We start from the raw sequence: 16,938 nt of genomic DNA, 5'->3' as shown, positions 1-16,938 counted from the left end.
GATGTAGATAATGCCTCTATTGCTAAAACAAAATGATTTATTTTATTTTTTTCTTAAGTGCCTTTTGTCGCCCAGTGCATGGACTACACACAGTGTGTGTGATGGTGACAGTGTGTGTGTGATGGTGACACTGTTTGTTGGTGACAGTGTGTGTGATGGCTACACAGCATGTAATGGTTACAGTGTGTGATTGTGACACAGTGATACAGTGTGTGTGATGGTGATACAGTGTGTGGGATGGTGACAGTGTGTGGTGACAGTGTGTGATGGTGACACAGTGTGTATGATGATGACAGTGTGTGATGGTGACACAGTATATGATGGTGACACAGTGTGTGGTGACACAGTGTGTGTGATGGTGACAGTGTGTGTAATGTTGACAGTGTGTGATTGTGACACAGTGTGTGATCGTAACACAGTGTGTGTGATGGTGACACAGTGTGTGTGATGGTGACACAGTGTGTGATGGTGACACAGTATGTGACACAATATATGACACTGTTGCAGGCCTGAGAGCCAGCGTGAAGGACCCAAGCCCATCAAGATCCTCTTCCCCAACGCTTACCTGTCTCCCAGGTCAGCTGCTCCCACTCTCTGCAATGGTCCACTGTTGTAATACTGAAATAGAATAAATTGAACCAAGTAAACAGATTAGTAAATAATTAGAAATAGAATGAATAAAAATGTCAGGTGATATGAGGCAAGTAATTAAAATTACGAAAATTGGATATATTCAGAGAACTTTTGCACACTCCTTGAAGTCTTTAATGCCTGTACACAAGTGTACACAAACTTGTTGGCTTATCACGTTTATTCCTAATGGAATTGCTCTACAAGTAGGGTTGTGTGATATTTTTCAAGTTCCAAGTGTTGTCTTTTCATTGAAGAAATGTTAGATACCCTCCCACACCCCCAAAAACAGCATTTGAAAATAGTAAAATTTCTACACCAGAAAGGTCCACAACTATCTACTGTAAGCTCTGCTGTCTAAAGAAAACCAAAAAGAAAAACAGCTTTCTATGTTTTACACTTTCATCCTCCAGATGTAATTTTGAAGAGAAAAAAAGAAAGCAAGTGAGAGGTCCTGAGGCACGTTTGAGTAAAGTTACATTTTCTGTTCACACATTCATGAGAAAATGAAAGAGGGCAAATGGTGTAAACACAATATTTATTGATTCAAGAAGAAAAACAACAAAACAAAAAAAGACACCCTCCCCCCAAACCCCCCCCCCCCCCAAAACCAAACAAGAAATAAAATTTACAATTACTGATTCCATTTCATGAAAGTCTGTTGCCATGTTCTCGTTCATGTTGAAAGAAGAGCTGTTAATAAATCTGTCCGACAATCAATCTTTTGTCTCACCTATCAATTCATCTGCCAACCAACCCATTAACCAGTTCACCAGACAGATGAACAACATGTTGGGTTGTGCCACAGGTCAGTCACCAGAGTCATTTATTGTGTGATGACAGTTTTGGAGTGATGAACTTGGAGACAGCCAGTGGCCTTGACCCTGCATCTTCCACCCTGCCTTTCATCAGTCCCAGTCCTACGCCAATCCTGCCTGACGACCCCGTCCATGACCCCAAAGCTCCCAGCAAAAAGGTGGGCATGTCCAGAGGTATCAAGTCCAGACATACGTTTTGTTTTGTATGTGTTGCTGTTTTTATCAGGTTGTGACTGTGTGTGTTGCTGTGTTTGTCAGGTTGTGACTGTGGTGTGTGTCGCTGTGTTTGTCAGGTTGTAACTGTGTTGCTGTGTTTGTCAGGTTGTGACTGTGTGTGTTGCTGTTTGTCAGGTTGTGACTGTGTGTTGCTGTGTTTGTCAGGTTGTGACTGTGGTGTGTGTTGCTGTGTTTGTCAGGTTGTGACTGTGGTGTGTGTTGCTGTGTTTGTCAGGTTGTGACTGTGTGTTGCTGTGTTTGTCAGGTTGTGACTGTGGTGTGTGTTGCTGTGTTTGTCAGGTTGTGACTGTGGTGTGTGTTGCTGTGTTTGTCAGGTTGTGACTGGTGTGTGTCGCTGTGTTTGTCAGGTTGTAACTGTGTTGCTGTGTTTGTCAGGTTGTGACTGTGGTGTGTGTTGCTGTGTTTGTCAGGTTGTGACTGTGTGTGTTGCTGTTTGTCAGGTTGTGACTGTGTGTTGCTGTGTTTGTCAGGTTGTGACTGTGGTGTGTGTTGCTGTGTTTGTCAGGTTGTGACTGTGTGTTGCTTTGTTTGTCAGGTTGTGACTGTGTTTTGCTGTTTGTCAGGTTGTGACTGTGTGTGTTGCTGTGTTTGTCAGGTTGTGACTGTGTGTTGCTGTTTGTCGGGTTGTGACTGTGTGCTGCTGTGTTTGGCAGGTTGTGACTGTGTGTTGCTGTGTTTGTCAGGTTGTGACTGTGTGTGTTGCTGTGTTTGTCAGGTTGTGACTGTGTGTTGCTGTGTTTGTCAGGTTGTGACTGTGTGTATTGCTGTGTTTGTCAGGTTGTGACTGTGTGTTGCTGTTTGTCGGGTTGTGACTGTGTGCTGCTGTGTTTGGCAGGTTGTGACTGTGTGTTGCTGTGTTTGTCAGGTTGTGACTGTGTGTGTTGCTGTGTTTGTCAGGTTGTGACTGTGTGTTGCTGTGTTTGTCAGGTTGTGACTGTGGTGTGTGTTACTGTGTTTGTCAGGTTGTGACTGGTGTGTTGCTGTGTTTGTCAGGTTGTGACTGTGTGTTGCTGTGTTTGTCAGGTTGTGACTGTGTGTGTTGCTGTTTGTCAGGTTGTGACTGTGTGTGTTGCTGCGTTTGTCAGGTTGTGACTGTGTGTGTTGCTGTGTTCGTCAGGTTGTGACTGTGTGTTGCTGTGTTTGTCAGGTTGTGACTGTGTGTGTTGCTGTGTTTGTCAGGTTGTTATGTGTGTGTTGCTGTTTGTCAGGTTGTGACTGTGTGTGTTGCTGTGTTGGGCAGGTTGTGACTGTGTGTGTTGCTGGGTTGGGCAGGTTGTGACTCGCAGAAAACAGACAGCCAAGCCCCCAGTGTTCAGTTTGTCTGGTAACTCCAACACCCGTGATGTCAGCAGTCAGCCACAGTGTGGGTGAGTTAGGGGGCATAACACAGCCGTTTTGGGGAGGCAACTCTCACCACAAAGGAAAACATGCTTATCACAGAATGGTTTGACTGTTTCTTTTATTTTATTTTTTTTATTGTGAACATGTGACAGATGATTGTTAGAAAAAAGGTTTGACTTCTTTAGTATTGGCTCAAATGCCATTTAATCATTAACCTGCACACAAAGGTCAGAGATGGTTCTTTGACACATGGAAGAGAACTGACAGAAGGGGAGAGAATGAAATAGGATCTGTGCAATATGTGCAAGATTATTATAAACAGTTATTTATTTCTGTATTGGTGTAATGTATGGGTAGTGGTAGTGGTACTACCGATCAGAAGTAGTATGGAAACAAACACTGAATACTGAATGGACCAGTGTCTTCTTCTTCCATATGCCCAGGGTCAAAATGTTGACCATTACTGGCATTTTGTCTTGTTGACTCACACGTATACACAAAGTGAGTCTAGGAAACCTCTTTCTGTGACAAGCATGTTCACTTTTGTTACATGGTGAGGATTGCCTCTCAATGGGATTACATTGAAACTGATTTTAACACTTGAAAATCAATGCATTTCTTTTTCTTTGGTTTTTTTTTGTTTGTGTGTGTGGCAGATTAAGTGTTGATTGCACAAGTCATCATGCTTCCATTCTTTTTTTCTGTACAAAATAAGAAATAACAGCACTAAGGAAACAACAGGTTGACATATCAAAAATGTTTTCTGCTCCACTTTAACAAGTCTTATTGTGTGTGTGATGTATTGCAGAAATCCCCCCAGTGTACGTCGAAGTTCCAGGTTGTTCGGCAACTCCAGTTCAGTAAAAGTAAGGATAATTTACCTTTTGTTTTGCCATTTTCTTTGTGCACATACAAGAGAGAGAAGGGGGGGGGGGTGACAGATGGTGTGTGTGATGTGTGTCCAGGTGAACAAGTTGGGGCAGAGAGAGAGAGAGAGATAGGGTGACAGATGGTATGTGTGATGTGTGTCCAGGAGAACAAGTCACAGGGCAGAAGAGAGAGAGAGAGAGAGACAGGATGACAGATGGTATGTGTGATGTGTCCAGGAGAACAAGTCACAGGGCAGAAGAGAGAGAGAGACAGGGTGACAGATGGTGTGTGTGATGTGTGTCCAGGAGAACAACACGTCTGAGGGCAGAGAGAAAGAGGGTGACGGATGGTGTATGTGATGTGTGTCCAAAACAAATCTGAGGGCAGAGAGAGAGAGAGGGTGACGGATGGTGTGTGTGATGTGTGTCCCAGAGAACAACATGTCTTGAAGACAGTTTAGGGAGGGAGAGAGGCAGGGTGACGGATGGTGTGTGTGATGTGTGTCCAGGAGAACAACAAGTCTCAGGGCAAGTGTCGCTTTACCAGCCCACGCGGGGTGGGGCGGAAGAGCAAGACACGGGGCAGCAAGTCACAGCAGGAGCTGAACGAGCTGAACAAGAGTGAGGGGGGTCCAGGCAGCAAGGTGACCCCCCACCCTGACCTCCCCACCCCCGCCATGATCCTCCACATGCAGCAACAATCCCTCGGTCAGTCTTCACATGTCTTTGGGTCGGGGGTGGGGGTTTGTGTGTGTGTGTGGGGGTAAGGTCTGTGTGGGTGTGGCTGTGTGGGTGGATCAGTGTGGGTGTGGGTTGGTGTGTGTGTGTGTGTGTGAGGGTGTGGTTTGTGTGTGTGTGTGTGTGTGTGTGTGTGTATGGATCAGTGTATGTGTGGGTGTGGCTGTGTGGGTTGGTGTGGATGGGTGGGTAGGTAAGTGGTGCAGTAACTCTAGAAAGCGCTGTCCACCTTCGAGCTGTCTGTGCATGAACACAGGCATAACTTAAGCATGATTTTCTGAGTTCATGGGCTGAAATTCATATGTTCGTTTGAACATATGAGTGGTTGAGAACATGATGCTGGGAAAATGACCCTCAGATTGGAAGTCCAATGTTTTGACTGTTCCACTGTTGTGCCTGTCTTTTCAGTCATGAGGTCTGACTGCACAAGACACATTGCCAGTCTGATCATTTAGTTGAAATTAGCTTCATGGAATACCTAATGTGACATGTATCTGCATGAAGAATGTGTTTGTGTTACACAGGGATATGTTGGTATAGATGTGTGTTACACAGGGATATATTGATGTAGATATGTGCGTTACACAGTGGTGGTGATTTGTTGTAGCACAGTGATATATTGACACAGATGTGTGTGTGTTACAAGTGATATATTGACGTAGATGTATTTGTTGCACATATTGACATAGATGTGTTACACAGTGATATATTGATGTAAATGTATATTACACAGACACAGATGTGTGTTTTACACAAGGATATATTGATGTAGATGGGTGTGTTTTGCAGGGATATATTGACACAAATGTGTGTGTTTTGCAGAGATATATTGATGAAGATGTGTCTTTCACAGGGATATATTGACATAGGTATGTGTGTGTTACACAGGAATATATTGATGTAGATGGATATATTGACATAGGTATGTGTGTGTTACACAGGAATATATTGATGTAGATTTGTATGTTACACAGGGATATATTGACATAGACGTGTGTTACACAGGAATATTTTGACATAGATGTATGTTTCACAGGGATATATTGACACGGATGTTTGAGTTACACAGGGATATATTGACACAGATGTGTTACACAGGGATATGTAGACATAGATGTGTGTTACCAAGGGATATATTGATACAGATGTTTGTTACATAGGGATATATTGACACAGATGTGTGTTTCCCAGGGGGCTTGTTAAAGCTGATGCAGGGAGTGGGGAAGGCGTACGCAGCCCTGTCTCAGTACGACTGTGCGCGGTCGGTACAGCTGTTTGAGGAGCTGCCCGAACACCAGTATTCCACAGCCTGGGTCCTCACTCACATTGCCACCGCTCACTTTGAACAGGGACACTTCCAGAAGGTGGGCACAGCTCATTTTGCTTTCTGGCTGACGGCCTTGGTCTCTTCTGTAAGAGCATGGTTCATATAGGTATTTAAAAGGTTTCTTTGAAATCTGGCGAACATGATATATCTTTTTTTGATTCATTAGAAATATATATATATATATATAAAAAAAAGGAAAAAAAAAAGGTTTGTGACAGTTTTTGATTTTGGCTCTCAGTTCTGAAAAATTGCAACATTGTTGCTGTCAATGATTACTTAAGCATGGCAGCAAAATGTTCCACCCAAATCTGAAACAAATATTGAAATAATTGAAAAACAAAGACCCGTCTTGAAAGGATTTTTCTTACCAAATTGGCAGTTCTTGTCTATGTCCTGAATGAAGATTCATGCAAGGGCAGATAGTGGCGCTCAAAGGGCCATGTCTGTCATTCGGGTTCCTTGTGTAATAGTTCTGAACTTTGGTGCTTTGCTATGTACACCTGCTGCCTGTAGACGTAGCTTATGCAGTAAGGGAGTATTTCTGACAACACTGATGACTGATGTGTGTGACAGATGAAGCAATCCAGTACAGGGAGTATTTCTGACAACACTGATGACTGTAGTGTGTGTGTGACAGACAGCAAAGCAGTACAGGAAGTATTTCTGACAGCACTGATGACTGTAGTGTGTGTGTGACAGACATAGCAATGCAGTACAGGGAGTATTTCTGACAGCACTAATGACTGTAGTGTGTGTGTGACAGACGAAGCAGTGCAGTACAGGGAGTATTTCTGACAGCACTCACACTGATGACTGTGGTGTGTGTGACAGACATAGCTATGCAGTATAGGGAAGTATTTCTGATAACACTGATGACTGGTGTGTGTGACAGACATAGCTTTGCAGTACAGGGAAGTATTTCTGACAGCACTGATGACTGGTGTGTGTGACAGACGTAGCTTATGCAGTACAGAAAGTATTTCTGACAACACTGATGACTGTGGTGTGTGTGACAGACGTAGCTTATGCAGTACAGGAAGTATTTCTGATAACACTGATGATTGGTGTGTGTGACAGATGAAGCAGTGCAGTAAGGGATGACCGTGTTGTGTGTGTGACAAACAACAGTGCAGGACAGGAAGTATTTCTGTCAACACTGATGACTGTGATGTGTGTGTGACAGACATAGCAGTGCAGGACACAAAGTATTTCTGACAACACTGGTGACAGTAATGTGTGTGTGCATGTGGCAGGCAGCCACAGTGTATGCGGAGGTTCGACGCCTGGAGCCGTACCAGCTGTTGGGGATGGACCGCTACAGCACGGCCCTGTGGCACCTGCAGCGAGAGGTGGAGCTGTCTGCTCTGGCCCAGGACCTGTCCGTGCTGGACAAGGGCTGTGCTCAGGTGATCACCTCCCTTTACCTTGTTTCTAATTCTTCAAGTGCTGTTTCACACACCCTGCACTGTGCCGTGTGCGTTCAGTGTCTCCTGTGTCTATCTTCTTTACCTTGTGCTATGTGTGTTCTGTGTCTCCTGTGTCTGTCTTCCTTACCTTGTGCTATGTGTGTTCTGTGTCTCCTGTGTCTGTCTTCCTTACCTTGTGCTATGTGTGTTCTGTGTCTCCTGTGTCTGTCTTCCTTACCTTGTGCTATGTGTGTTCTGTGTCTGTCTTCCTTACCTTGTGCTATGTGTGTTCTGTGTCTCCTGTCTGTCTTCCTTACCTTGTGCTCTGTGTGTTCTGTGTCTGTCTTCCTTACCTTGTGCTATGTGTGTTTTGTGTCTTGTGTCTGTCTTCCTTACCTTGTGCTATGTGTGTTCTGTCTGTCTTCCTTACCTTGTGCTATGTGTGTTCTGTGTCTCCTGTCTCTGTCTTCCTTACCTTGTGCTATGTGTGTTCTGTGTCTGTCTTCCTTACCTTGTGCTATGTGTGTTCTGTGTCTGTCTTCCTTACCTTGTGCTCTGTGTGTTCTGTGTCTCCTGTCTCTGTCTTCCTTACCTTGTACTCTGTGTCTCCTGTCTCTGTCTTCTTTACCTTGTGCTATGTGTGTTGTGTGTCTGTCTTCCTTACCTTGTGCTATGTGTGTTCTGTGTCTGTCTTCCTTACCTTGTGCTCTGTGTGTTCTGTGTCCCCTGTCTCTGTCTTCCTTACCTTGTGCTCTGTGTGTTCTGTGTCTGTCTTCCTTACCTTGTGCTATGTGTGTTCTGTGTCCCCTGTCTCTGTCTTCCTTACCTTGTGCTCTGTGTGTTCTGTGTCTGTCTTCCTTACCTTGTGCTATGTGTGTTCTGTGTCTGTCTTCCTTACCTTGTGCTATGTGTGTTCTGTGTCTCCTGTCTCTGTCTTCCTTACCTTGTACTCTGTGTCTTCTGTGTCTGTCTTCCTTACCTTGTACTCTGTGTCTCCTGTCTCTGTCTTCCTTACCTTGTGCTATGTGTGTTCTGTGTCTCTCTTCTTTCTGTGTCTGTCTTCCTTACCTTGTGCTATGTGTGTTCTGTGTCTGTCTTCTTTACATTGTGCTATGTGTGTTCTGTGTCTGTCTTCCTTACCTTGTGCTCTATGTGTTATGCGTCTCCTGTGTCTATCTTCTTTACCTTGTGCTCTGTGCGTTCTGTCTCCTGTCTCTCTTCTTTCTTACCTTGAGTGTGTGTTTGAAGTGGGAGGTATTTCATATCTTAAGTGCAATAGAATCACCTGTTAAATGTGCACCTTCTCTTTCTGGAACATTTTGGAAAAAAAAAAGATTTTTATCATTTAAGAAATGTGGCAATTTCTAACTAACATTCGTCTTAACATTTTATAAATTAACTTTTGACTTACTCATTGACTGACTGTTTTACTGTTACAGACGTGGTGTGCAACAGGCAACTGTTTTTCTCTTCAAAAAGAACATGATGTCGCCATCAAGTTTTTCAAACGTGCAATACAGGTATGCATCACTCTGTCTGTCTGTCAGTCTGTCTGTGTGTGTGGCCAGGCGGCCAGCTAGTTGGCTATCTGTCTGTCTGTATGTGGAGACACATGGGCCTCAAGGAATGTGAAGAGACTGAAAGTTAGACTATAGGGTAATGGAGAGACTGCATGTTAGACTGTACGATAAATGTTAGCCAGTGATTTGTTTTGGAATAGTGATTACTGTTGACGGTGAACTGCTGTTGTTTGCTTGGACCTTGTATACCGTGCATGTATACATATATGTGTATGTGTGAAAGAGAGAGAGAGAAAGAAAATATTTTACGTTTTGCATCTACATTTTAGGCTTTAGGCTTTGATGCTTCCTTGAAATTGAAACTAAAGCTGACATATAAAATTTGATTACTACCTTGTCACTTCTTAGGGCTGAAGAAACTGCCTTGTGCTTTTATGATTCTTTTTTGCATTTCTATTTGATGTTACAGGTTAATTCGTTCATTTTAAATATTGGATTTGTAAAGTGCTCAGAGTTTTCTTCAGCTTGAGTTCTAGAACTACGTAAAAATAAAGTATAATTATATTAATGATTTATAATTATATTAATGAGTTGACAGCTGACCCATGTATGTGTGTGTGTGCATATGTATGTTTGTGTGTGTGCAGGTGGACCCAGACTATGCCTATGCCTACACCCTGCTGGCCCATGAATATGTGTTCATTGAGGAGCTGGACAAGGCTCTGGCCTGCTTCAGGAACGGCCTCAGAGTGGACTCCAGACACTACAATGCATGGTAAACTTTACGGTTTCTTGGGACTGTTCTCTGCCAGTGTGTGTGTGTGTGTGTGTGTGTTTGTGTGTGTTAGCAATACAGTACACTACACTACAATACAATACAGTAGAAAACAATGCAATACAGTTCAATACAATACAGTTCAATACAGTACAATACAATACAAAGTGGATGTGTGTTGAAGGTACGGGGTGGGCATGATCTACTACAAGCAGGAGAAGTTCAGCCTGGCAGAGGTCCACTTCCGGAGAGCCTTGTCCATCAACCCCCAGAGCTCCGCCCTCATCTGTCATGTGGGCGTGGTGAGTCAGGCCTGGGGTTTTGCCCCTTGTTTTAGTTTCAGTTTCTCCAGGAGGCATCACTGTATTGTCTGCTCTATGGCTGTTATGTTTTTGTTTATTTTGTGTGTATTCTGAATACTCGTGTTACGTTCTGTAACTTTGTTCTGAATGCTTATGTTACATTCTGTTTGTGTGATTCATTGTATATTCATTCATTAAAAAAAAAGGCTAATGTACTTGGAGTTAAAAACAAGACTGCGTACAAAATATTGGAGTTAAAGACAATGGTTGGAGCATATAAAACAGGTTTTTGTGTTGGCATTTTTGTGATCCCTCCCCCCCTCCCCACCCCCATCCCAGAATTTGTGGTGTCACTAAAGTCAGTCACTCCTTCCTGTGTAAAAGATGAAAGCTGCCTTCAGCTTGGATTGTGTCGTATTGGTTGAACAGTGCAGTGATGTGGTGTTGGTAGTGGCACTAGGGGTTGAAGAGTGCAGTGATGTTGCTGGTGTCACTAGGGGTTGAATAGTGCAGTGATGTTGGTAGTGTCACTAGGGGTTGAATAGTGCAGTGATGTTGGTAGTGGCACTAGGGGTTGAATAGTGCAGTGATGTTGGTAGTGGCACTAGGGGTTGAATAGTGCAGTGATGTTGGTACTGTACCTTGGGGTTGAATAGTGCAGTGATGTTGGTACTGTACCTCGAGGTTGGATAGTGCAATAATGTTGGTAGTGTCACTAGGGGTTGAAGACTGCAGTGATGTTGGTAGTGTCACTAGGGAAGTGCAGTGGTGTTGATAGTGTCACTAGGGGTTGAAAAGTGCAGTTATGTTGGTAGCGCCCCTAGAAGTTGAATTGTGCACTCAGAAAGGTGATGTTGTGGTGTGCAGGCCCAACATGCCCAGAAGAAGACAGACCAGGCACTGGCCACTTTGAACCGAGCCATGGCCAACGACCCCCGCAACTCTCTATGCAAATTTCACAAAGCCTCCATTCTCCTGGCCTGTGATAGACATAAAGTGAGTCCAGGGGTTGTTTTGTTTTGGTGGGTGGGTGGGCGTTGGTGTGTGTGTGTATGTGTGTGTGTGTTGGTGTGCATAAATGTGTGTTTGCTGAGAAGTCTTTGTGATAACAGTGAAGAGACAGATACACCATATTACCATTTGTATCACACAGAAGGAAATCATTTCTGATTTTGGTTATGTGTATCTTCCTTCTGAAGGTGTGGACTTAAGACAGATAAATAATTTATCAGTATGCATATATGCACACACTCACACACTCACAAACAGCACATGCACACAGCCACACACACAAATACACTCACATAATCTTGCAGCTCTGTGCAAACTTGCAGTCTAGTCTTCCTTAGACAAGCATTAATCTACAACCAATTGTTTCATTTTTAAGATAGTATGCTTGAAAACAGTTCACTTCAGAAAGCACTTCATTTTCTTAATATTCTGCAACTTCACTTGTGCACAAAATGTTCTTAGGAGTCAGAAACCCATCAGACATTTAGAAAAGTCGACTGACATACTTACACAGGCTCACACGTTTGCCCCTGTGCACACACATGAACACAGACACAGACACGCTTCCCACCCCACCAACACACACATGTACCCATGAGCACCCATAACACACTCACACATACACCCTACACACACACCCCTTCTCCAGCCGCCCCCCAGCCCCACCCCTACACAGAGGCAGAGTTTGACAGACAGTCAAGATGATTTATTCATATATAAGCCAAGGCCCCTTATGAAGGGGTATGTGAACACGATGTAATGGAAACACCAAAATGCAACATATGGAAAATACAACATCACTTCCAAACGTAAACTAGCCAAGCTGTGAAACTTAATGCAGAAAAATCAGTATTCTCATGATATAGTGGTTTCTCGGAATTTGAAAGTTTTATATAGATACAAAGAAAGGTTTCTAACAGAGAAGAGGGATGGTGTGTGTGTGATATCAGGAAGCCCTGGAAGAGTTAGAGGAGCTGAAGCAGATCATCCCCACAGAGTCCCTGGTGTATTTTCTCATGGGAAAGGTCAGTGTTGGTCTGTCCATCTCCCCCTTGTCTGTTGGTATGACAGTTGTGAAAGAGTGTATGTGTTTGTGTGAGTGTGTGTTTTCAAGCATTCTTAAAAGAGAGAAATACAACTGCATTTGACATATTTATAAAAGAAAAATTAAAAAGAAAATAGAAGAATTGCATTTGAAAGTGGAAGAATTGCATGTGTAAAGATGGGGGTTAATATCTTGTTAAATTAGTATCCTACAAAAAAAAGAAGAAAAAAAAGACACCAGTGTGAGCCTGTTTAGTGAGATTTTCAGTTTGTGTCTGTTTGAGAGAGAGAGAAAGAGAGAGAGTGTGTGTGTGTGTGTTTGCATCCCATGCCCCTGGAAGCTGTGAAGTGGTGTTCCCCCAGTGGAGAAGCAGTGGCAGTGTGTGTGTGTGTGTGAACATGTGTGTCAGCATCCCTTTCCCCCGAAAGCTGTCCAGCGGTGTTCCCCCAGTGAAGAAGCAGTAGCAGTGTGTGTGCAGGTGCACAAGAAGCTTGGCAACACCCACCTGGCGCTGATGAACTTCTCCTGGGCCATGGACCTGGACCCCAAGGGGGTCAACAACCAGATCAAGGAGGCCATCGACAAGCGCTACGCCACAGAAGAGGAGGACTCCTTAGCCAGGCTTACCGACTCCTGTGAGTCAGGGGGTGGGCGAGGAGAGGGGTGGGGGGTGGGGGGTCTGCTTGTACACAAATGGTTGTGTTGTATTACTGTTTGTCATAGCAGATTCCTTTTACTAAATATTCTATATATGTATGTATGTAGAGAGAGAGAGAGAGAGAGAGCAGAACAGACAAAAGAAAGAATCCCATCAATCATTGAGTGTATACATGTACACACACCTCTGTTGACTTCACTGAACAGTTTCCGTGACTGTCCTCACCTCCACACCCTGTCTGTGTCACTGTGATCAGCTTGACACACACTGTTTGTATTGAACACATCTCCCCTTCCTGTCTGACTGCCATCACCTCTACACCCTGTCTGTGTCACTGTGATCAGCTGCACACACACTGTATTGAACACATCTCCCCTTCCTGTCTCTGTGACTGCCATCACCTCTACACCCTGTCTGTCACTGTGATCAGCTACACACTCACTGTATTGAACACATTTCTCCTTCCTGTCTCCGTGACTGCCAATACCTCTACACCCTGCCTGTGTCACTGTGATCAGCTTGACACACACTGTTTGTATTGAACACATCTCCCCTTCCTCTCTCTGTGACTGTCTTCACCTCCACACCCTGTCTGTGTCACTGTGATCAGTTTGACACACACTGTTTGTATTGAACACATCTCTCCTTCCTATCTCTGTGACTGCCATCACCTCTACACACTGTCTGTGTCACTGTGATCAGCTACACACACGCTGTATTGAACATATCTCCCCTTCCTATCTCTGTGACTGCCTTCACATCTACACCCTGTCTGTCTGTCTCACTGTGATCAGCGTTACACACACTGTATTGAATACACCTCCCCTTCCTATCTCTGTGACTGCCTTCCCCTCTACACCCTGTCTGTGTCACTGTGATCAGCGTCACACACACTGTATTCAATACGCCTCCCCTTCCTATCTCTGTGACTGCCTTCACATCTACACCCTGTCTGTCTGACTGTGATCAGCGTTACACCCACTGTATTGAATACACCTCCCCTCTCCTATCTCTGTGACTGCCTTCCCCTCTACACCCTGTCTGTCTCACTGTGATCAGCGTCACACACACTGTATTGAATACACCTCCCCTTCCTATCTCTGTGACTGCCTTCCCCTCTCCACTCTGTCTGTTTGTGTCACTGTGATCAGCGTCACACACACTGTATTCAATACGCCTCCCCTTCCTATCTCTGTGACTGCCTTCACATCTACACCCTGTCTGTCTGACTGTGATCAGCGTTACACCCACTGTATTGAATACACCTCCCCTCTCCTATCTCTGGGACTGCCTTCCCCTCTACACCCTGTCTGTCTCACTGTGATCAGTGTTACACACACTGTATTGAATACACCTCCCCTCTCCTATCTCTGTGACTGCCTTCCCCTCTACACCCTGTCTGTCTCACTGTGATCAGTGTTACACACACTGTATTGAATACACCTCCCCTCTCCTATCTCTGTGACTGCCTTCCCCTCTACACCCTGTCTGTCTCACTGTGATCAGCGTTACACACACTGTATTGAATACACCTCCCCTCTCCTATCTCTGTGACTGCCTTCCCCTCTACACCCTGTCTGTCTCACTGTGATCAGCGTTACACACACTGTATTGAATACACCTCCCCTCTCCTATCTCTGTGACTGCCTTCCCCTCTACACCCTGCCTGTGTCACTGTGATCAGTGTTACACACACTGTATTGAATACACCTCCCCTCTCCTATCTCTGTGACTGCCTTCCCCTCTACACCCTGTCTGTGTCACTGTGATCAGTGTTACACACACTGTATTGAATACACCTCCCCTCTCCTATCTCTGTGACTGCCTTCCCCTCTACACCCTGCCTGTGTCACTGTGATCAGTGTTACACACACTGTATTGAATACACCTCCCCTTCCTATCTCTGTGACTGCCTTCACATCTACACCCTGTCTGGCTGTGTCACTTTGATCAGTGTCACACACACTGTATTGAATACACCTCCCCTTCCTATCTCTGTGTCTGCCTTGCCCTCTATATTCTGTCTGTGTCACTGATCAGCGTCACACACACTCTTTCTGTGTTCCGAGATTCAGCCTCTCCACAGTATTCTGCCTCTCTTTCTCTGTCTCTGGATCTTACACTTGGAATGATCTCCCCCTTTTGTTTTTGTCAAATCTCTGCACTCAGCTCTTTAAAGTGTGGCATTAAAACCTACCTCTTTCCTTAATAGTTCCTCCCTTTTATGAATATCTCTGCACTCAAATATTTGACATGTGGCCTTCAGACCTGCCTCTTTCCAAAAGTAGTTCCTGCCTTTCCTCAGTATCTTTGCACTCAGTTCTTTGAAGTGTGGCCTTCAAACCTTCCTCTTTCCAAAAGAGTCTCCTTTTCGTCAGTATCATTGCACTCAGTTCTTTGAAGTGTGGCCTTCAAACCGTGTGGCCTTCAAACGTTCCTTTTTCCAATATAGTTCCTCCCTTTTGTCAGTATCATTGCAGTCAGTTCTTTGAAGTGTGGCTTTCAAACCTACCTTTTTCCAAAATAGTTCCTCCCTTTTGTCAATATCTCTGCAGTTAGCTCTTTGACATGTGGCCTTCAAACCAACCTCTTTCCAAAATAGTTCCTCTCTTTTGTCAATATCTCTGCACTCAAGTCTTTGACATGTGGCCTGAAAACCTACCTCTTTTCAAAATAGTTCTCTCTCACTCCCTCCCCTCCCTCTTGCCGATCTGCAGTTTCTTCAGCTTTTCACATGTGTGTAAAAATGTTGTCCCTCATCCCTCTTAGAGCTATGTGTGGTGTGAATGACAGGTGTGTCATCCCAGTGCTATCTCGACACAAGATTGAGTGCTGTATGAATACTTAGTGTTTCTCCTGTTGCTGATCTGACTGTGCAGTCTCTGTGTTCGCAGTGCCGGACGCTGGGGTGGGGCCGGGAGAGGAAGAGCACGGACCTTCGTCTCACGCTGTGTCACCAGAGGATGTTCACCCTGACCTACAGGCCATTGAGAGTGATGAGAGTTTGTGATGGCTTGTCCACAAACTGGTGCATTCGGGGACTTTTTTATTTTTTTTTATCTCCCCTTTCCTTCTCCCCACCCTTCTCTTATTCCTTGTATGTCCCTCCGCTGTATTCTTCTTCTTCTTTTCTTTTTTAAATTAAAGTGGGCGATTGATTTTGATCAGCCTTCAGTGTGTGTGTATGTGTGTGCACGAGGAAGAGGATTTCTATGTGTGTGATGGACGGATGTTAGTGAAGCCAGGATCAGTGTGCTGGTCAGGGCTGGAGGGAAGACACTGACAGCTCTGTCACAACACGCCGTGTCCCTGTGGTCATGACCACAACAGTCAGTCATCTCTGGTCTGTACATTCACTGCCTCCGTTTTCGGGTCTTCTCATGTGTTCTTCTCCAACAAATTACTCCCAGTTTTTAATGAATGTAAGTGTTGAAGGGAAAGCCGAGTGCTGGTGTGGCATTACGTTGTGTGGGTGATGAGTGTGTCTGTTTTTCTGTTCAGTTTTCCTGTTCCTTTCCGAGTGTCTTACCTGTTGTTGTGTGTGGGTGTCATGTTCCCCTACCCTTCCCCCTTCTACCCTGCCAGTGTACCTGTTGTGTGTGGGTGTCATGTTCCCCTACCCTTCCCCCTCCTACCCTGCCAGTGTACCTGTTGTGTGTGGGTGTCATGCTCCCCTACCCTTCCCCCTTCTACCCTGCCAGTGTACCTGTTGTTGTGTGTGGGTGTCATGTTCCCCTACCCTTCCCCCTCCTACCCTGCCAGTGTACCTGTTGTTGTGTGTGGGTGTCATGTTCCCCTACCCTTCCCCCTCCTACCCTGCCAGCGTACCTGATGTTGTGTGTGGGTGTCATGTTCCTCTGCCCTTCCCCCTCCTACCCTGCCAGTGTACCTGTTGTTGTGTGTCGTTGTTTTGTGTGGGTGTCATGTTCCTCTACCCTTCCCCCTCCTACCCTCCCAGTGTCTTACCTGTTGTGTGTGGGTGTCCTCCACCCCCACCCCCCATTCCCCCAGTGACTTACCATGTGTGTGTGTCCTGTTCTCCCCCCACTCCGCATCCTTCATGTGACTTCCCATGTGTGTGGGTGCAGTGTGTGAGGGCACAGAGCTGTGCTGTGAGGAGTGTGAGGGTGAGGAGGTAGATGGGGGATCATTCTCCACCAGACGCTGTCTTGCTGTTTGCCGGAACAGCATCCATAGTACATAAGTCTGTATGGTTTGTAACATGTATGAAGACTTCATAATATATTTCACTTTTTCCATG

At 45.0% G+C, this 16,938-nt stretch overlaps 2 protein-coding genes across 2 annotated transcripts in view; one reads left to right on the top strand and one right to left on the bottom strand.

The window, feature by feature from the left end:
• LOC143292587 (uncharacterized) overlaps window positions 1–618 on the bottom strand; it is an 18,670-nt gene extending 18,052 nt beyond the window's left edge. The window contains exon 1 of the mRNA XM_076603035.1: window positions 566–618. The gene's annotated coding sequence lies outside the window, so the exon portion shown is untranslated. The remainder of the gene's footprint in view (window positions 1–565) is intronic.
• LOC143292586 (cell division cycle protein 27 homolog) overlaps window positions 1–16,938 on the top strand; it is a 25,255-nt gene extending 8,317 nt beyond the window's left edge. Inside the window, exons 8-21 of the mRNA XM_076603032.1 lie at window positions 508–576; window positions 1,474–1,606; window positions 2,958–3,052; window positions 3,835–3,892; window positions 4,405–4,603; window positions 5,825–5,997; window positions 7,214–7,366; window positions 8,806–8,886; window positions 9,534–9,661; window positions 9,846–9,963; window positions 10,831–10,959; window positions 11,925–11,999; window positions 12,498–12,654; window positions 15,572–16,938. Coding sequence (XP_076459147.1) covers window positions 508–576; window positions 1,474–1,606; window positions 2,958–3,052; window positions 3,835–3,892; window positions 4,405–4,603; window positions 5,825–5,997; window positions 7,214–7,366; window positions 8,806–8,886; window positions 9,534–9,661; window positions 9,846–9,963; window positions 10,831–10,959; window positions 11,925–11,999; window positions 12,498–12,654; window positions 15,572–15,687 — 1,684 coding nt within the window. The 3' untranslated portion in view covers window positions 15,688–16,938. The remainder of the gene's footprint in view (window positions 1–507; window positions 577–1,473; window positions 1,607–2,957; window positions 3,053–3,834; window positions 3,893–4,404; window positions 4,604–5,824; window positions 5,998–7,213; window positions 7,367–8,805; window positions 8,887–9,533; window positions 9,662–9,845; window positions 9,964–10,830; window positions 10,960–11,924; window positions 12,000–12,497; window positions 12,655–15,571) is intronic.

The sequence above is a fragment of the Babylonia areolata genome, chromosome 18 (genome assembly GCF_041734735.1).
Source record: "Babylonia areolata isolate BAREFJ2019XMU chromosome 18, ASM4173473v1, whole genome shotgun sequence".
Taxonomy (NCBI): Eukaryota; Metazoa; Mollusca; class Gastropoda; order Neogastropoda; family Buccinidae; genus Babylonia; species Babylonia areolata.
The sequence above is the reverse complement of the archived record's forward strand: the minus strand, read 5'-3'. Positions and strand labels throughout refer to the sequence as shown.